The sequence below is a fragment of the Spea bombifrons genome, chromosome 5 (genome assembly GCF_027358695.1).
Source record: "Spea bombifrons isolate aSpeBom1 chromosome 5, aSpeBom1.2.pri, whole genome shotgun sequence".
NCBI classification, from domain to species: domain Eukaryota; kingdom Metazoa; phylum Chordata; class Amphibia; order Anura; family Pelobatidae; genus Spea; species Spea bombifrons.
The window spans coordinates 73,343,449-73,366,274 of NC_071091.1; the positions used below are offsets into that span (position 1 = coordinate 73,343,449).

A 22,826-nucleotide genomic window follows, 5' to 3' on the forward strand; every position below is an offset into this window, starting at 1 on the left:
TATGGGACTCCTAACCATTTCAGTCCACTGTTGGTTAAATGTTTTAGCACACGTGTTTTATTTGTAAATAATGAAATGACAGAGCCTTTGCATTACTTAATAGAACATATTAGCTGTAATGAATAGAAATCAAATTCCTCTGAGATCGGTTTAATTTTGTTCTCTGCTGCCAATAGGCGTGAGATCAGTTTGCTGGCTTTGTACATTCACAGATGTTTTAAAGCCTGGCATTGAAAAAATTGATGTAAACTGGATGCCAACAAGAACATAATGCTTTCAGCAGCATATTGAACATGTTTATAAAGCCCAAAAGTCCCAAAAGGGAAACATTGTAAAAGGAAATGTTATTTTTCCCCTTAACATTTCTTTCTAAGACAAATTCAATGCATTACAAAACTCCATCCAAAGAGCATTTTGAAAGATTATAACGAAAAAACAGACTGCTATTCAATTCAGGGTGTTGTGTAACCATGCTTTATACATTAAGATGGTCCTTCTTGTATTATCAACAATCAGAAAACAGATTGCAGATACAGATGCAGATCAACAGAATGCATAAAGATGCTTAATGGAAATATATTTCATATGATTTGAGAAAAGCTCTTTTAATACCTATATTTTGCATGTATTAAAACTCACTATAACACTAGCACTTAAAATCCACACTTATTTGGGAAAAATAAAACAACAGAATACAACCAATAAAAAGAGGATTATTAAAGTGGAATGAACAATAAACAAAAGCTTTCGTTAAGGACCTCCATTAGAACATTTCGGGGTCCACATCAACTTAAAGGTCTACCAATTATTTTCTCTTGGCCTGACCTTGGGATTTGTAGTGTTTTTCCTTTTTGCCTGTATGTACTTGCTTGCAAACATACGATGGAACCAAAACTTTGTGGTAGCCTCTACGAGCTCATCATCCTAGATAGTCACCAAGTGTGCCTGTTACTCACCCTCTTCTCCACTTATTTATTTTACATGTGTAATTGCATATTACATCTTGGTACCCAAATTAGCTGTGACATAAATTTGTGTTAGAGATGGCTCATATCAGAAAAAAAAAAAAATAATATGGTTAAATATTTAATTTTAATTTTATTATTATAGTGTACAAGGATCAGAGTTTTTAACCTGTTTATGGCAATGTAGGTATTCATATGAATATAATTCTGTATATTTATGAATGGGCAGGATTATCATCTGTGTGCATATGTGTATGTGACAGGCAAGAGAAGAAGTAGAGCTGTGGAAAAGGAGGCAGAGAATCAGAAGCAGTTGGAGGAGAAGATAGGGAAACATTAAAAGAGAGAGTAGAGAGAGAGCGAATAAGAGTGACAGAGAACATGACAGAGAGCGCGGGAGTGTGATAAAACATTAGAGTGTGTCACAGAACGATAATGGAAAAAGTTAATTTTGTCTGAACCGAAAGGGTAGGAAATGAAATTTGTTGTTCAAAAAAGAAATGAACCAAAATTGAATCAAAAAATGTGTTTGAATGTTTGAGCACTCTCCACCAGGGGCTGAATACTTGGCCTTGAGCCCACACAAACCGAGGCCTTGTTAGGTTTCCCACGGGAAGCCAAGCAGAGTTGTAGTAATAACAGGTGTAAAGTATGGGTCTATGATTCAGAATGCTCGGAAAACAACCTGCGATAAATGGATTGGAGAATAGCAAGATGGTCTGGAAACAAGACAAATTCAGGAACAACACAAGGCAAATCTTAAAATACAAGGCAACTAGCAAAATGTACCAGCCCTGATCGCTGTGAGGTTAGGGTTTATAAAACCCAAGGGCTCATTAAGCAATAGCCAGCACCTGAGCATGATGGATACCTTAGTTTCTGTTGGTTTTGTTTTATGTGTGTGAATGTTATTGCTCAATTTACAGAGATAAACAACCTGTTTTGCTGGGATTGGTAAAGAGGTATTTAACTTGATATAGACTGCCACTGAACTATTTGTCATATTTCATCATACTTATATGCTTTATCTACAGGCAAATTAGCACGTATACCTAATGAACGGAACGTTAAATGAATTGGGTAAATACTGCGCATAGAGTGTATACAAATCAAGTTTAGGTATTTAAATGTCTTTAAAAACAAATCATTACAAAACTTTTTCAGTCTATATTGATATAGAATTAGAAGTATTCATGTTTATTCAGCTATTTGTTTTCTTTTAATCGTGGCTTTAACAAAAGTGACTACATAGTATTTTTTTTTTATTTTAAATGAGGTACTGAATCTAAAATATTTCGAACAACAGATTAATTTTGATTAATTCTTCTCAAATTCAATTATAATGCTAGTAGCCACATTTCAACAATGTGGAAAATGCCCTGAGTCCTTTTCGCTAAACAGGGCTATTGTCCAAATTTAATATTTTACTTATTGTAGAGATAATATTATTTTAAACTTTCTATTATAAAACTAAAATGCATTCCACGATGCCAGGCAACTGAATATCAGCATTATGTTAATACAGTTTCAATTATATAAATAGCGGAAAGCACCCTTACTATTTAATTCCAGCAAGGATTAACACTAATCCCTTTGGATTGTGTGTAATAAATAATAGGGCACCCACTAATTTCTCTGTTGGAGAATCATGGCTAACATCTTACCAATTAATTAACATAATGATTCACTCTCATTTAAAACATGTTTATAAGCTTTATTTTTCTTGCTGTGATAAAGCTAATCTTAAACATACAAGAAGAACAAAGCAGATCGCAACTGCTTAACAAAAAACGTAATGGTGTAAAATGCCATTATTCTTATGGATACTGCAAGGTGTATTATTTTATATTAATCATCTTCTTTTCGCATTATTAATGCTAGACTACTTTATCAAAAAGAGTGCAGTAACTAGAAAAAAAGTGACTAGAAAAGCATATGTATGGTCAAATATTTGAAGCTAATTTTTAAACTGCTATTCTGAACAACTGAAACATTTAAGGAGTTATTCACTAAAAGTGTGATGAGGCATCAGAGTTGGCATATATTGGCATTTATTGAGCTGGTCCTAAATTACGCCATAGTTTATTCAATGAGGTGGATTTTACACAGGATCATTTAAGTACATTTATTGAGCAGGAGCTCAGCAAGATTTACCCTTCATAATGTATACTGAAGATGAAATTCCAACTTTGCAGAAAACACCTGCCAACTCTCTCTTTAGTTAATAAACCCCTCAGTTGCCCTGACGAGTTATACTACAGCTTTGGGAAAATACTTTGGGAAAACAGGCTTTTTTTTTCTCTGCTGAAACACTCCAGAAGCAATGATGACCATGTGTCAGCTATGGCAGGAAGAACAAACAGCAGTTTTCTTTCATTGCCTCAAACAAACACATTTTTAAAGTTTAGTAGCTTTGTTGGATTTCTTGCGACTATAAATAATTATGGTTAGGGTACCATTTAAAGTTACCAATATCCCCCAGAAGGAGATTTCAGTGTAACATACAATTCCAATGGCCATAAAACGTCACAGAGAATTACTTTTAATAAGATCATTACTATTGGTAGCATTAACGATGCTAGAAAATACATGGGTTTTTTTTATACTTGGACATTTTTTATGCAGAAACAACCCAACCAGTGTTATATTAGACTTGTGCATTTGTATTCATACCAAACTTTATATTTTACAAATGTTGCCAATTTTGTGCACAAATCTCCACTAATGAGGATGGCCCCCAACAAACAAATAAAAATGAATGGCAAAGCATCTGAAATTTTGTCAAGATTTGTTCATGAGTTTGCCTGCAGTAGCTAAGGAATCTCTCCCCCTCCCCCTCCCACATTTTCTGGGGGATTTGCCAGTTAATTAGAATATGCTACATTTGTTGGGGTCAGACAGGCTTATACAAGCTGTGGTTGCCATTTTGTTCCAAGAAAATTAGGTTAGGGTTTAATGTGTTCCTAAGGGCCAAGAATCTAACAGGTGCTGCTTATTACGTACTGGCAAATACAAGCTCTACAGGAAACAATCATGGACAGGATGCCAGAGGTTACATACAGTAAAAGCTATAGTCCTAACTTAATCACCGATGTTAAACAACTAACAGGGACCCCATGTGTAACATGTATGAAGTGAAAACCATTAAGTTCGGCACATTTCCCCATGACCATCATCAAGGCTTCATCCTATCCTTTAACCTCTTTACTCAAGTGAGGATTCTATTGTATTTTAGGGTATCTGAGTGAGGCAACATTTGTCTTCTTTTTAAGCCACTGTTATTCTTGGGGAATCTTGTGCTGCTCCTACTGCAGTAGAACACACTAAAATTTCAAAACAGAACCCTTGGACTTTCTATTTTTATTTAAGTTGAGGAAGTTTTACTTAATGTCAGGAAGATTTACATTACTGAGAGGGTAGTGGATAAGTGGAAGAGCCTCTTGGCTCAAGTAAAAACAGAGCAGAATTCATATACAAATAATAATTAACCACTACAATGCCTGTAAGGAAAGCTGTGCAAAAAAATTACCTCTGCAGACAAGCAAGGATTACCGTATCTAAATATACCCCCAAAATCTAAATATTAATTTAGGGAAAAAACCAAAAGCCTGAATATAAGACTACCCTATAGAAAAAAAAGTTTTACTAGTAAATATTAATGCATGTAAACAATTTCTTCATATCTAATTAAAGCTATGATTGAGAAAAATATATTTTTTTTATTTCCTTTTATTTGCCAACCTGCCCCCCCCAGTTATGCACATCTGCCCCCAGGGTTGCCACTATGCCCCCAGAAATGCCATATACCCCCTATTTGCCACTCTGCCCCATGATGTGCCTTTTAACCCTCTATATGCGAGAGTGGCATATAGGGGGTTAAAAGGCATATCATGGGGCAGAGTGGCATATAGGGGGTTAAAAGGCATTTCTGGCGATATATATATATATACATATATATATATATATATAACTGCTAACAGCAATCACACTCCTATCAAGCCAAGGCAGCCAGTACATGCTGGAACCTGGGGATGATAGGAGTGTGCGTACAGCCTCCCTATGCCATGCTACCACCACCACCCACCTTACACATCCATGCTATCATACACACACTCATTCACAAACATTTAAATACTCATTCATTCCATTAATCACACATACTTCACACATTAATCACAAAAACCCTCCCCCACACCCTTACCTGAACTGCAGATCTCTCACTCGAAGACTTCTGCAGGGGCCTGGCTGTGCGAGGCAACTTCTCTGGCCCCGCCCCCAGAGGAAGGAGGGGGAGGCAGAGTTATGTGACACTCTACTAGCTTCCTGTTCTCCTGCTGCTAGAAGAAGAGATGCTGCTCGCGACCAAAGTACCGGTAAGCAGTCTGGAAACCTAATCAAGGTCTGATTATAAGACGACGTCGATTATAAGACGAGGGGTATTTTTCAGAGCATTTGCTCTGAAAAAAACCTCGTCTTATAATCAAGCAAATACGGTATATTATAATTTAGGGTAGTTTCTATTGCAGGGACTGTCCCTTCCCTCTCCCCTATCTCCTGCCAGTTTCATGTCTGCAGCTTCACATTTTTCAAACACTGACTCCCTCTAATCCATCTCTCACACACCCCCTGATATCTCTCATGCAGGTATACTCTCTGCAGTTGCACAGAGAGATAGCAGGAGACCAGACAGCGGCAGAAGAACGTGAATGAGCAATTGGAGGGGCAGATACATAGCAGAGGAGAGAGAGCAAGGGCACAGGGAAATGAGGTCAAAAAAGGTTGTGAAGAAGGGGTAGAGAGGAGACTAGCGGTTAAGGGCAGAGGGCACAGAGTGACCTAGATGGAAAGTGCAGAGGGCACAGACAAGATTGGGGGGAGGGCAGCGGGCAGAGAGACAGAATAAAAAAAAATACCTCAGATTTTTGCCCGAACCAAGAAAGCCAGAAAAAAATGAAAGAACTGAGAGAAAAACAAAAAAAATGTGCTAAATGATTTTAGGCCTTGTGCCTGAGTCAAAAATATATAACATTTTTATGTCTAGAATGTTGTATTTAACTTGCGCCTCTTACACATTCAGTAGGGATAAGTTGTCTCCTCTTGACTCAAAGCTAAATGGTAAAAAAAATAAACTTGCTAGGATTCCAAAGGCTACAAATAGATCTAAAACCTACAAATGTTCTCTTTGGCTAATAAAGAGGGGCTTAATAATGCCAGTACATTTACTCCTTAAAGGGATTACCTTTTAGACCTTGACACAGCTTTAGAGGTCAAAAGCTAGTTATATAGAATACATAGAATACTGACCAAACACCCAGTGTATACTGAAAGACAATCATTAAAAATGAGATATTATACTAGCAAAATAAAACACATTCATCATTGGTGTCATTGTTAAATATTCATATCTGCCTACAATGCATTTCAGAAATGATTACAGTACAGGTATTGGCAATTAAAGTAATATTTCTACTTTGCTTAGAACTTGGACAGAGCGGGCATGTTTATATTTCTTTTGTTTCTTAACTGGCAATCTGATAGCCAAATACATGCCGGCATCTCCTTTCGATGTTTCTCAACTATGCCTTATACATAATCAAAATACACTAAGCAGAATCTGGTAGTTACCCTCAAGTTTGCTGTTTAATGTTTACTATCCTATCATGGCTGGTCTACCCATCAAGTAGGCTAAACACTTGTTCATGGATATCACATGAAGCAATAGGGAACTGTATTATATGCAGCTGTTTCAAAATATTTTAAGGCATATTGTCAAGCTATGTAATAGTTATGCAAACTAAGAATTAAAGATCATGTAAATATGAAATCCGTACACATATTAATGGATAACAAAATGCTTTGCTTAAAGTTTTCTTTGCGAGTGTCCATAGTAAGAACCTTAGAATATTTTCCTTGAAACATTCCTATTGATGTAATCTGTTTGTATGTCAGTCAATCACAATAATGAAAGAATATAAACTATAATTAAACTATATTTACTCTTTAATGTAGAGAACAATAAAATGCATCCATTCTTGTTTTTGGCATATATAAACACATTATACTTAATATACTTATATACTTAATGTACTGCACCTAAAATATTTTATCAAACAATAGATTGAACTAAAGTAGAAGCTTTAATAGTCATTGGTATTGACCTTGATTAATGTCACACTAATGTTACTCTAAACCATTTTCTTTATACTAGTTCAAAAGAAAACATTCCAACATAAATACAATAAAACACTTGTCAAGCGTTCTGTCCAAATATTCTCAAATAAAGACTTAAACCATACACAATACAAATAAAAGACAAATCTCTATTTCTCCACACATCATTGCAAATAGCAAAAAATGGACACACACTAAAAAAGCGTATTTCTACAAGTAGTACATTTCTGCATCAGAAAACATACACTATGTGTACCAATAAACATATATTGAAAGCCAATGTATATTTATACCCTCTTATTTAACATTATAATGAAGATTAGTGTTATGCTAGTGAAACAAGGAAGGTTTTATTAAATCTCTGTGATGGAGAAATTTAAAAACAATTGGTTTATATTACCATTACGGCAGTAAATAAGCAAGCAATCTTCACATATACAGGAAGGTAAGGTAAAATGAAATTATGTAAAATGGGTCACTTATTTGAAATTAAATTAGAACAGCTATTGTATACCTAATTTTCTTTAAAAAATGATGCATACTATGGTAATCCATTATATTGATTATATAAATGTAATATGTGTAATATAATGAACACGACATTATGTAATTATCTAAAGTGTAGTCCTTTCCTAGTACATGTAAAGATGGTAGAAGTGTGTAGTTTACAGAGCATGATTATAACATTGTGCAGCAGGGCTATTTAAAAGAAAGGAATTTTTACCAGCATTAATTTAAATGAGCAAAACATAATAATGCATAGACAAATGAATGACTGAGGTTGCCAAGATGTTATTTGAAATAAGGTCCATATGCAATCCTGATGTATCTCTGTTATCAGCTTTATGTAAAATGAGAAACGCCTGTATAGAGACATTGAAATCATCCAAATTTACACAAGAAGACTGCAAAACATGGACGTACCCTTGCCTTCTTCTCCAGCTCCATCATAAGTCTTTCATGCTGTTCTGCAATTGCCAGTGTAGCTGAATGGACCTTCTGATAGATCATCTCACCTTCTCTGGTTTGGAATGTAAAGAGCCCTTCCCCTGTGTCACACATTCTATAATATGAAAGAAGGAAAAAAAACCAAAACATTGATGAATAACTATTGTGCATAACATGTCAAGTTCCATACTCTAAAGTCTCATCAGAATACTCATATTATTTCCCTTTTAAAGAAGATTTAGGAGGGAATATTTTATGTACAAGTGCAAAATAAGATGGATTCCTAAAAAATTAGTTCCAAATTAAGCTTGCATATTAGACATGGGCACATATTACACCCTAGATAAAAACACAGAATTTTAAGTTTTTGTTGCTAGCCCCAACTATTAATGAAGCCATGAGAGCTTCTGGATGCCTGGAAGCTCCTTGAATCTTCCCTGGTACGAGTTTGGAAACTTTACCAATGATAGTTACTAATCAACTTTTTGACAACACATAAGACTTTTGATGTAAATGCAAAATAAGACATTTGTCCTTTTGTCAACATACTTTATAAAATAAACTTTGATATTTTTTATCATGAGTGTGTAATGTTAGTATGACATAATGTGACAGAAAAAAAGAAACACAAGGTGATTTTTAAGATACAAAAAAGCATTTTCAGGAAAGATTAGATGCCTTAGAAATAGAATGCTAACCTTCTTTTATATTGTACTGTCATTACATTATGCATATTTTGTACTCAGGGAAAAAAAAATAAAACATTTTTTATAACCATTGTTAATCCATCTACCAACATGCCCTAGATATTTTTATCTCTATGTAAAATACAAAAAAAATATAAATTCCGAAACCCATGTTTTCCTTGGATGAAAAGATTTTGACTCAATGGCTTTCTTATGCACAAAGGGTCTACTTTGACAAGTTCCCATTTATAAAAGATCAGGTTGACCCTTCAAAATGTATCGTTAAATATGTGATATGGATGCATGTAATACAAATTATGGCCCTGGACATCGTTAGGTGTCCATTACAGTATAAAATAGAAATATTATAGTAAAACATGTGCTGATGTCTTGAGGATCATATACAACAGAAATTGTTCTTAGTAGTTACTTACAGTTCCAACCTTTCTGGGCACAGAGCAATATTGATGCAAGCCGGTGGTCCTCATAAAAGGCTATACCACGCAAACCAGCTCCAAAATAAAGGTGGACTAGTTTCAAGTTTATTTTGGAGCTAAAATGTGTGGTATTGACTTAAATGAAATTACGGAGAACAAGTAATTATTAACTTCGTAGAACACATTGCACTATGACTGCAGAGTAAACATTTTTAACAAAAATCTCTATCCGTTTTCATGAATTTTAATTAGTACTTTAAACTGAATCTTTCTTAAGAACATATACACAATAGCACAACGATTTGACTGCATACTTGAAAAAAAAATCATACAAATATTTATTTAAAACGTTAGGCTATTGTGCTAAATTATTAAAAGAAGAAATATTTGTTTTGCGCTACATGAAATGTTAATGCTGCTTGTGTACAGACTTCTCATAAAAGCAAACTACCGGTATGAAGACAGGGTTTGTTTAGAGCTGAAGTATTCCTTAGAGGAACTGACATGGCATTCCATTACAAGGTATTACAAACAAAAACAAAAGTATTGATTACCACTACAGTACTGTGGGTTTTTTCCATTATAATTAGTTGTTTTCAGTAAATGGAATAAAACTCACATTATTAGGTACTACTGTGTAATATATTTTACAAATCTGATTTAAATGCTGAAATTAATAGAACTAAGAATAGAAGTTTTTTGAGGGGACTGTACATGCACGGCATTTGAAATGATATAAGCAATTATTTTTTAGTGTAAACATGTTCTCTCTGAGTCAAGTCATCCTTCAAAAGGGACTGACTGCAGAAAGGTCGATGGGTTATATTGTTTTGCTTTCTGCTTTTCTCAGGATTTTATCAAGATCGTTTATTTTCCTAGAAAAAAAAATACCTCTAGGCTACAAAACAGGATTGTTGAAATAAACATTATATATCTTTGTGCAGATGGACTGTTCTTCAAACTACACTTTAAAACGGATCTGCTCTTTAATATACATTAATATGAATACCGTTCTATAATATTTAAAACAACTATAACATTAAATGTGAAGTGTAATGCCATAGATAACATGCCAATCATTTTAGTTGAAAACAATTCACAAAAAATATACAGTTATTTTATAATTTTGTATCCTTTACCACAGACAAATTGTAGTTTAGGAGGAGAATTAAATGTGATGTATACAATATTCCAGATATTCACATTAAAAATGGAAAATGTATCAAAGTGCCATAACTACAAGAATAGACAAATTTAATAGCAGATGATGGAAAGTTTGACATTGTCATGTAGAAACATGGCTACTAGCGCTTGAGAACATATAACATATGTTTACATTTAATACAATTCTTAAATTCTACTATATTGTTCCAATATATTAATACAACTCACAATGAGGATCAACCTAGCGAATTAGTAAACCAAACGCAAACTCTCATTATAAAGACTGGGTTTCGTAAACAAACATGCTTACTAAATGTTACCATTAATTTTTTTTGCATTACTTAAAAGGAGAAAAAGAGAACGTCTTTTGTGCCTTTGTTACTATATGTTAATGATTAAGAACAAAGACCTGCTTTGAGTACATGGTACAGGGAATGGATTTTGTTATTAAGAAACTCCCAAAGGGTAATGTGAGTTTTAAATGTTTGGTGATTGAATTGATAGCAAGAGAAAATTGAGCCTTTCATTTTCTTGACTATAGCAGCCCTGCCACGGTGTCCATATATATATCCATATATCTACGACATGTACTACTACTACTACTACTACTACTACTACTACTACTACTACTACTACTACTACTAATAATAATAATAAATATTAGTAACAAATATTGAATATATGTCTGACTGGTATTTTTGCTGCCTTAAACTGACAATTCTAGACTCATCTAGAATAACGTGCTTATTAAAATACTGGCAATAGTAAGGAAACTGTGAAAACAGGACCAAACAAGGGTAATTGGTTATCAGACTTCAGTTGTGTAAACATTGTACCTGAGGGCCTTTCATTGATGTTTTATCATTCCTACATGGTCTTTTATTTTCCATAAGGGACAGTGTTTCACATCACTTTTATAGGTTTTATTAATTTAAACATGTGAAAATGCGAAAGAGAAGTTACAATTTCGCTTAGTATTCGTGTTTACTTGTTGAGTTGATGACCCATAAAACAAATACTAGTAGAATATAATAGAGTATAAAAGCAAAAGTTTACAAAGCTAAGCTTCAGGGCTGACAAGCACTTCCCAAAATTATAGCAAATGGCTACTAAAAATAAATGAAATATTGACTACTTGGAGATAAATGATGCAGATCAGAAATCCAATAAGTCTTAATTTTCTAGACTGTGATAATAGAATTTCAATTTGTCAAACACCTCATAATATGAAACACTTATAGAATTTCCAAATCATACTTTAGCAACCTTTTGTCACACTGTTTGATTTTATTCATGCAATAATATGAGAAATGCATGTTTTGCATACAAATTACACAAGGGCATTAAATGACACATTAACAGGGTATTTATTGAAGTGTGAAATTGAATATCAATAAAGACAATTTACTGGTCAACGCAAAAGAGAAAATCACCTCATAAAGCAAGTAAAGCAAGGAAGTTTTGCTAGCGAAAGAATGGTAGATAAATGGAACAGTCTCCCATAAGAAGTGGTAGATGCTAACACAGTGAGGGAATTTAACCCCTTTTGGACTAGGACTTTTTTATTCCCTAAGGACCAGAGTTTGTTAAACCATGATTTCCCTTTTCCATATTTGATGGACCTGCACAATTTATACATTGTTTTGTTGAGGAGATGTAGGATATAAAGTTAAATAATAACACCCAACATTTTTGTCGGTCACATTCATACTTTATATAGCAGTACGCGGTGTGGTCATCCTCTGTGCGTCTGCTAGTCAGTGCTGCTAAACCATATATATATGACATCCTATCAGGCGTAATACTGGCTGGAAGATGCACAGAGGAAGAATGCATCGCCGACTGTCAGACTCAGAGCCACAGGACAAAGATGTGTGCGGAAATATGTTTGTAGGAACATGAAGGGGTTGTTAAGGGAGGGTGTGAAGATGATAATGGTTGGGTATGGAGATGATGTTAGGGGCATGAAGGTGGAGGGGAATGATTGTTATGCGATTTGAAGTGATGATGTTAGAGGGTGGAAATTTTCGAGGTTGGAGCATAATGATCTTGGTAGGGGATGTGAATTGAGTTATGATTTGGGGGGGTATGATGATGGTCAAGGGAAGCCCCACACTTACACATACATACAAACATATGTGCTTACTCTAATACCTTACACATACAGACACAGCCACTGTAACATCATACATGTACCATGCATACCTACATACGTACATATACAAACACACACACTCTAACACATGCACACATTCACCACTCCAACACTTACACATACATACACACCCACACCCATTCTATAGCCTTTCATATAAATATATACACAAGTTGATTGGCATTGAGGGAACCTTCCTTATTGATTTATTTAATGGAACAACAAACTAAACAAAGTAGTTCAAACTTCAAAGTGTAGAATAAAATCTTATCTAAGTACAAAACTTGATAGATTGAAGTTAAACATGACAATGCAGTTTTATTGTCTATGGGATATTGGCTGTGCCACAATTATCTTAAAACAATTTCAGGTTTACATTTGCGCAAGCAAGAAAAAAATGTACACAACATAAGATTTTTTGTGCATATATATACTGTATATGTACCCTATATGGGCAAAAGTATTGGGACATCTGACCATTACACTAACAGGGACTGTGATGACATTGCATTCTAACTATATAGACCTTAATATGTAGTCGTTCCCCCCTTTGCAGCTATTGCAGCTTCCACTCTTTTGAGAAGGCTTTCCACAAGATTTTGGAGTGTTATTGTGGGAATTTTTGCCCATTCGTCCAGTAGCGCATTTGTGCGTTCAGGCACTGATTTTGGATGAGAAGGCATGTCTCGCAATTTCCATTCCAGTTCATCCCAAAGGTGTTTAACCCCTTCAGGACCGGCGTACTTTTACTGCGTCTTGAAGACCGCCTTGAAGACCGCAGTTTTATTTAAATATTTAAATTCCGTGCTCGTGATTCGCTTCAAAGTGATCACGTGCACGGAATTGAGGGGGAGTGGCTACGGATGGCTGGGGACACCCAGCGGTCAGTAGCAGCCGCCCTTCGCGAACCCAGCGTCCACGCTGTATCGCGCATCATCGATGACGTACCTGGTACGTCCCGGTCTGTGGGTGACACCCAACCAGGAAGCACCAGGTACGTCATCGATACGGAAGGGGTTAATGGGGTTGAGGCCAGGGCTCATTGAACTTCTTCCACACCAAACTCATCCAACCATGTCTTTATGGGCCTTGCTAGAAGAGTAGAAACTGTTCTAGATGGAAAGGTGGCACCAACTTCATATTAATAGCTGTGTATTTAGAATGAGTTATTATCAAAGACCCTGTTGTCATAATGGCCAGGTGTCTTTATATACATATATATATATATATATATATATATATATATATATATATATATATATATATATAATCCAAATTAGCCCTGCACATAGTCTCATGGATTTAGATCCAAACCTGGGTGGATCTTCAAATCAATGTTCATGTATGTAACAGCACACCAAGGATTTCTGCTGGAAAAAGGAGACAATTTCTTCACACATAGTTATTCAGAAATTGTGTGCATCATTTTGGAGAAGGGCTGAAACATTGAGTTTCTATTGTATGAATACATTGTCTACTGTTTCCAGCAGAAATCCTTGGTGTGCTCTTTTACTTTAAAGATGCACCCAGATAATGATTTAAATCCTTGCAACTGTGTGCAGGGTTATTTGAATTATATATGTTTTTTATCTAGAGCCTAAAAAAACTCAGTAAAAGGCACTATATAAATTGTTGTTTTTCGATAACATACATAGTAATGATAGCAATAATTCTATGTACTTAAATATCTCAGGTATTCATTACTTACATCATAATACATATATCATATTATTAACATGCACAAGAGTACCAACGTGAGGAGTACTTCCGGCTAGCACTAGCTTAGAATAGATACTGTCCACATCCTTATGTATAAGTAGTTTTATTCTTTTCTCAGCCACAGCAAAAATAATCACCCACAAACAATAAATAAATATAAGTCAAGACTATACTGCCCTAACTACCTTTGAACCTGGTAACGATAGATGAACTCCATCTACACAGAGATGCTACTGTCAGTATATATATTTTTTTTTTATCTGAAAACATTTAGGCAGGTTTTGATATCATATAAGCCTTATACACATATAATATGCAGCATGTGAAGGCCAATCTTGATGTATGGATGCCACATCAAAGGGCGCAGAGGAGAAATCTTATGTATCATAACAAATTTATCATAATGCTGCATCAATATAATTGATATTTTTAACAAAGAAGCAAGACATTCACATATTTAGTTTGCTAGTGTGTGTAGATTTGAATCGATTTCTTGTGTCACAAGATCTTTTTTCACTTTGGGCAAAAATATATTCTTTAATATATACATATATATTGATTTATTTCAGTCTTTCCCTATAACGTTACAGGAAAAATAAAGCTTTTTCAAGTGACATTCCAATGACTTCTTTGCGTATAATGCATTAATGGGATGAACCATAGGAAGTGGTTTATTTCTCTACTATATAGGTTAATTGACTGCGACATTTCTCACCAATACCAGGCTGGCCTGCAGAAGAATGACAGACAAATGAAAGATATTTGTCAGATGTACTGCCTGCAGCGAGGGCTGCACTTTCAGCTTCAAATAACTCTGGCATCTGTGTATCTTCTATAGAGAAAATTAATATATCAACCTTGGGTCACATAAAAGGAGAGAGTTTTCAAAGCATTGTGTCAGTACTTATTCCAGAGTCAGCAATTGTTAGGGTTCAATAAATACTACTATTAATGTTTAGACATGTTTAATTATAGGTTTTTTTCCAGGAGTTGAAAAGGAAATGTAAGAAGTAGTCTTTATTTGTTTGTCTTAATGGCCTCTATGCCTCTGTAGAATGAATAGACTTTGATATTATATGAGCATGCTTCAAAGACCAACATCTGTCAGAGCATGAAGCTAAAACGTGTGTAAGGAAATTGGGTACATGACTGGACTGTAAAATACACTCTCAGTTGGGAACACAATAATTGTGTATTCTGCTTACATTTTCTTTAATTTACTTTGAAGTCAGGCAAAGTATGATTGTCAGTTTAAGACTAGACATATCTGTTTTCACTCCTTACGTGTACCTGACCAATACATTAATCTCATGCAAGCATACACAAGCAACATACGTTAGTAGTACTGAAGTCTTCAAAGTAGGAGCTTCTGTGATGCACACTATTGGGTGCTCTGCGAAGAATAGCAAGAGGCAGAACTGACTTGGCACTAGGATTCAAAAACCCAGAGATGCTGCTATACACTACCCTGGTGTGGTCCTCGCTTGACACTCAGCTGTTTAGTGGTCCTGTTGGCCTCTACACTGTTGGGATCATCAAAGTCCCTGTCCACTTATCCTGGGGCCACCTCTAACTCCCCCAGGTTGGGGTCAGGTCAGTTGCAAAAATAGGTGCAGCCCGTGACTAAAAAAATAATTTAATTTTAGGGGCCATCCAGGTATGATCATCGATGACCTTGACTTTTGGCCCAAAGGAAGGGGCCAGGCAAAAAATAATAAAGAAATGGTTACCCCCCATGCAAACTCACATTTATTATTCCAAAGCAACCTGTGGGTTAATGAATTGTCAAATTACTTGGGTTTTTAAACGGTCATATGAGTTACCAATAAATAATCTGCTGGCTGGTCTAGACTTTAGTCTAACTTATGCGATTCTGCTTCTGCAAACACACATTTCCTGCCCACTCACAAGCACTCACAATTTAGTGAATAGCGCTTCCCATATCTATCTCCCCTTATCTAACCTACACGTAGGCTTTGCAGCTTTGGCCAGAATGTACCTTGTTTGTTATGGTTAAATATCTTATACACTTTGTTTTCTCTTCCCAATTAGGTATTTCTATGAGTCATTGTTTGCTGCTTGCAAAATGTGTTTTCTTGCGCTACAACATATCCTACCTGTAGGAACTTTAAGTGCTTCTGAAAAGGCCAACCACTTCAATTAAGCATTCATGTCTTTACTAATATCTGCATTACAAATCGGACAATCACAAATATTTCTATAAGTAAATATATATATTTATATACATTTTTATAATGAAAAAACAATATTTAAAACTGTATATTCATTCTAATTAGTCTATAAGTTCTCACAAGTAGAGACCTCAGCACCTTCTACTAAATTTAATTGCCCATTTCATTTTGTATAACCCTACTGTGAATGAAACATAGTTTCTATTATCTTTAAATAGTAGATGCTGTACGGCAATGCACAGTATACAATAACATTTCATAAAGATGGGTAAGTTGTATAAGAACACAACAGTTTTCATTCAAGCATATTTCATTATTATCATTGCATTTATAAAAATGTGTAGGTAGACAGAGCTATTGTGTAGAACAGTATATAAAGAAACTCATATTTTACAGCATATTTTCTGTCAGAGGAAGCAATTCAGAAATATGGGCCTTACTAGGATTTAACCCTTTAATGCAGAGGTCAAGACAAACACCCCCTTTTACATGTGGCTGTACACACATGTAGATTGCACACACAGCCTATGTAGATGACAGTACCCAACAGGTCACAGGTAAAGAAGACACAATAAGAGGTTCAATTCTATTTATATGCTAAAGAAAGGTAGAAAATATAAGTGCTTACATGAATGGTACACTTTTTGCTCCCCCAGTACCATTGTTATAATCCTGGCAGAGAGTGATGGGAGCTGTAATCCAAATCATGAGCTCATATTTTATGTTTTATATTTTTGTTGGTTTGTATGCTTCAGTTTAATTTTTTCTCATAAAGAGCGTTTTCTTACAGTGGGAAGAACATGTGACATCAAAATTTCTGATCCCTTCATTTACTTGTGCTGTTATTCCTACTTTTTATTTTTAAAAAAAACACATTGTTACCATAGTAGTTAGCAGTCATACTGGTAACTGCTTCATTGACCAATTGCCTTTGTCTCAGACCCATCTTTCGTCTCTGCACCACAGAAGGAGCCTCCGCCTTTAAAAGCAAACTCAAGGTACCCGCCTTTATCAGAAGTCTTGTGTGTACATTTAAGTATGCAAGACTTAAACCATGAAGGTAAATAAAGGCTTAAAAATGTAAGGACGACACTATGAAGGAGATACACAGATGGCCTCCAGTGCCCAGCTTGCCTATGTAGCTGGCACTACAGAGGTTAACGAATACTCAGCCAGGTAATAAAAAGCAGGCCCATATAGGTTAAAGGCATGGTGACAGGGCTGGGCTTTATCAAGACGTTAGTAGTCTCATTGTGACCTACTGATGGCTGCCTAGAAACCATCTCTAAAAATAATTTATTTTACTTGTGCTTCTTGAACAAGAAATGGGGAAAATGTAGAGCACGGAAAAAAAAACCTAAAAAAAAAATCCCCTCTTCTCTTTACAATCAAGTGACAAGTATAATGTATAAAAGCATAATTTTGACATTTTAGTAAACCACTGCTCTTATTGCAAATTACAGCAATTAGCGTACTTTTTGTATAATAACATCCCTTGATATCCAAGCCTTCTAGCTAGATAATAATGTCAATATTAATGAAGTCGATGTTTACATTGATGCAAAAATTTAACCAGCTGTAGGGCTCTCAACGTTGTGATATATTTAAGTTCTCAAAGGAGAATATGACCTTTATCTGTCTCAAAAAACAAATGCTGGAAGTCAGAGGAGCCCTTGATAGGCACTATAAATACACTATTCTGGTCAAGACATTCAGCGTTCCTTCAAAGGGATGATTGCTATGCCGTGATCAGGTTCTAAGAGCAAATTGCTTATAATGATAGTCAATTTTCATGACACCTCAATGGATAAAATAAGAAAGTATACACAATTCATTTCCCCATTCCAGATCATAATGGCTGGTACAGATATCTACATGATGGACATGTGCATTATTGGTTTCCTACAATTATTGAATAACATAAAATATAAAAAATAGGACAGAAGGCTAACAGCTACATATATATTTGTATATGATATGTGTAGAGCACAAGTCCATGCGAGTATTGTGTTAATGAACAGATGTTCTAAGATTAATGTTTATCTTTATTAAATGTCTAGATACTTTTGGTGAATATGATTCTCTACAGCAATAATCCCCAAGTGGTAGGCTGCAAATTAGAGGCTCTAGTCCATTAAGGAAAATAAATCTATGATTTAATTAAGATCCATAACATTGACAAGCTCACACAGCATAGTCTCTAGTGGCAGGTTTATACAAAACACCACTCAATATAGTGATGCATAGCAGACCACCTTACATATTTTGTGATATGTCCACTGACTCATAGTCTGCAGAAGTATACTTCATTTGGGTGAGTATATTGACCAGCTTTTGTAATGCTGCAGCATATTTCCAACAAAAGATCTGCACAGGGCAGGTTGCTGAACTGATCTCATCCTTGTAAAACAAACAGCCCTATAGCATTAAATAAACCTTAGTTTGCACCCTTACTTTGTGCCATCTTTACCATATGTTTTAAATTGATACCATATATACAATATGTATATATATAGGATAGAAAGATAGATAGATAGATAGATAGATAGATAGATAGATAGATAGATAGATAGATAGATAGATAGATAGATAGATAGATAGATAGATAGATAGATAGTCCGGCACTGAGTATGAAGGCTATATTAAAAACTAGAGAAACTCTGAAAGTAAAAAGAAAATAAATTATTAGTCTTTTACTGTGATCACTGACAAAAATAAACCCAAACATTTGTACATTTTTTCCCTCTTCGTTTAACATTAAAACATTCTACACCACCCCCGATGACCTCTACTACGTACCAAACCAACTGAACATTAAAATCTGCAGAAACATACCAGAAAACAAAAGAAAATAATGTAAAAATAAGAAAACATGCATACAAATGGGGTGATCAAACATTGCAGCACAAATCTAAGATTTCAGGTCCTACCTCTCACAATGTAGTTTACACATACAGGGAATTTATAGGTGATTGTATTAAAATTGTTAATCCACTGATTTATTCATTAGTTAAGTGCTGCTAGTGTAGGACAAACCTGAAACCTATCTTCTGGAGTGTTACTATAGCAACTACAGGCAAGAACAGTTAATGTAACATGGCTATATGAAATGCAAGCTGTATATTTAGAAATCCCAGTATACCTCTGCATCACAGTTAATTTGATAGAAAAGTACCACCATTTTAACTATTCAGACCTATAAATGCATCCAATACTGTCCTAGATAAATACATAAAGCTGCCCATTTTTGGAGGGTAAGTGGGCTGGGAGGGAGGCTTGCAGCAATGCTGCTCCCATGACCCGCAGCTTCTCTGTGGTGACCCAGAGACGCGTAGGAGCGGGGCTTTAACCGGAGTCCCAAGGAGAAACCAAAAGAGTTCCCCAGCATGACTGTGAGATATAGAGAGTAAAGTAAAAATATTAAAAATATTGTAAAAATGTCCACCTTCCCATAACTATGAATGCCACTGGTGGGGGGTGGAGGGGGGGGGCGTTGTTGAGGTCCTTCCAAGCACCCCTTGAGCATCATTTGGCACCCAACAAATGATGCCATCCAAAAAATAACATAATGAAATAGCCTAACCCAAAAACAGTAATATATTGTTAGCACATCAGTTAAGACTTGAGTGTGAACAGCATGTTCTTGATGTGTCAGTTTAGTTTTTATTTTCCAATATCAACATTGCAATGAGTTCTCAGATTTATGATTGTTAAGACGCCCATTATTAGTCAATATATTGATAAATAACAATGAATCATCACATCCTAACTGTGGAAGGGAATATTAGAATGGTTTCTAATCAATACCAGTGGAGAGTAAAGTTGTTATTTACCATTCATGAGTAAAATATGTTAAAAAAACTAGAGCATATGAATGTCTGATCGCATTTGCATGCAGCTAATTCATGTCTCAGATTTTACATATAATACATATTGTAGCTGTGCTTCTGTTATAGGGAGTTTGAGTAATGGGATGTTAATGGACACTCATTGGATCATTTGCATGTCATTATCCAAGCTAACACCAGAAGGAATACTGATCTAAATTACCTAAGGACTGTTTGCTTAAATAGAATTACCATGTGTGGGGAAAAATCATAAAAAAATATCAAAATCAGTTTATTGCTTATTCAGAAGGATAAGTTAATTTGTTTAAATCATTCATTCTTTCCATGTAAGTAAAATCCATTGTATTTTACATTGTTTAATGAGATCTTACCGATTTGGATTTACTGGTACGTTCCAACGCTTTGGTTACAAATATTTTCACCCTATGTTTTGCATTTTAGTGCACTTATTAAACAAGCACTGTCCTCATTGCAGCTTCTGTTCATATTCTAATTAAAGCGTCTCTAGTAAGTAAAAGGAAGAGACAGTCTACTTTTGCTCGGACATCAAAATATCTTTGATAGAATGTGTGTTAGAATGAATGCAGGGGTGTGTGTGTTAGCATGCGTGCATTTGTGTAAGGCTAGGTTCCCACTTGGGTTTTTGTCCGGCGTTTTTTTCTTGATGAAAAACGCCAGGAAAACTGCCAAGAAAACTGCCACTGCATTTACCTGCGTTTTGGCGTTTTTTCTGCAGTTTTTTCTGGCGTTTTAGCCTTTCTGTGGAAATTGCTTTTTTTGACCTTAGGCAGTTTTTCCAGCCTTTACAAGTTAGAAGTTTCACCCAGCTAAAAGGGATTAGGATAAATGGCAAGTATCTGCCCTCTCCTGATGTCATTTACTTGGTAGACCCTTTTGTCTCTTTTCTGTGGTTTGTAAGGCATGCTTTATTTCGAATGTCTGCTCCTCTGGGAAGATTGGCTCCAAATGATGGTGCAAATTGTTTGCTGTTGCTTTTGGCACGCAGGATCCGGTTGGTATGTTTGTTTGTAATGGCATGTTTGTTCCAAATGGTGTAAAATTCAATATGAACCAGTCCAGGACTTTGTTTTGTGTGAAACTGTTTGTTTTCAGCCTATTTCTCGTAGGACACACAGATACTGGGTCCATCCTCTGCATTGTAACTGTGGAAAAAACGCCATAAAAAACGCCAAGGCAATAAACCCACATGGCTTTTTCATGGCGTTTTTTCTCTCCCATAGACTTCTATTGGAGAAAAATATCAACATGCTGCAATTTTGAAAAACTGCCACAGAGCCCAAAAAAGCAGAAAAACGCCAAAGAGGACTGAAAAACCGCCAAACAGAAAAACGCCAAGTGGAAATGGCATTTTGCGATTTCCCATTGAATTACAGTAACATCTGGCTGCAGCCGTTTTTCACAAAAAAAACGCCAGGTGGCGCTATTGGCGTTTTTATAGGCGTTTTTAGCAAAAAAAAAAACAAATGGAAACCTAGCTTAAGTGTGTTTTAGAGGGAGCATGTGGTTGCATGAATGTGTAAGTGTGTAAGCATGTTTGTAGGTGTCAGTGTGTGTAGGCGTCCGTGTGTTAGCATGAGTGTGTTATTGTGAAATTGTGTGCTGGTGTGTATCTTAGGTCAAAGGGCCGATAAGGCCACATGGCTTTACCTGCCCCCTCCCCAGGACAGAAAGTGCCAGCTCTTCCCTGACAATTTAAATTGATGGAAGTTTTTCAAAAAGTAATAGCAATTATTTTGAAGTAAATATTTTTTACAAAGGAAAGTTAGCAAATATTTTAAAATGTTTTTTACATTTTGTTGTACCTGATAAACCATTAAGTGTTAGGTGGAATTGTTTTTTTTAATCTGTTTCAGAAAAACTCTGAATGATTAATGCAGCTGGTCGTGAGTCTTGAAGTTGGTTTGTTGCTCCTCCACCTCTATTATAATTTACTATACTTCAGTAAGAAAAGCACTTTCATGTAAAATGCTAAGCTAAATCTTTACGGCATTCAATCACAGCAAAAAGAAGAAAAATAGACAGGATTAAACATAAAAATAAAAATCCAAGCAGCGAATGAGAAATGACCCGCAAGTAAAGAACAAGAGAAATCAGAATATAATATGAAAGGAGGACAAGGTAGTTTAATCAGGAATCAATGTTTCATACTTCCGTATCAGATCAATCACTCTATTCTTCCCTTGCAAATTGTGCTATAACTCTGTTGCATGAAACAACAACTATATTTCAAAAAATGTGAAATGCCTATTTGTATTTGTGACAGGGTGCATTCTCATTGAAAATTGTATTTCAGCTACAGACACTTGCTGTGTTTAAATAGAATATTTAATGCAATAAAAGTTATTTCATGTAATTGGGCCTGTTCTCCTTCCTTGCTTCTTAGACTTGATTCAAATGCATGGTTCAACCAAGCTTGTATTAGAAGGGGAGAAGTGCGATCCAAAGCTGAAATGGCTAAATCCTCCTTTTTCCACCTTTGGGTCCTCACACATGTCCCGTATCCAGTAGGTGAGTCCAGAT

The 22,826-nt window shown here is 35.4% G+C and overlaps 1 protein-coding gene across 1 annotated transcript in view; it reads right to left on the minus strand.

The window, feature by feature from the left end:
• Positions 1-22,826, minus strand: part of DOK6 (docking protein 6) — a 192,906-nt gene that overhangs the window by 79,834 nt on the left and 90,246 nt on the right. Inside the window, exon 6 of the mRNA XM_053468201.1 lies at positions 8,061-8,199. Coding sequence (XP_053324176.1) covers positions 8,061-8,199 — 139 coding nt within the window. The remainder of the gene's footprint in view (positions 1-8,060; positions 8,200-22,826) is intronic.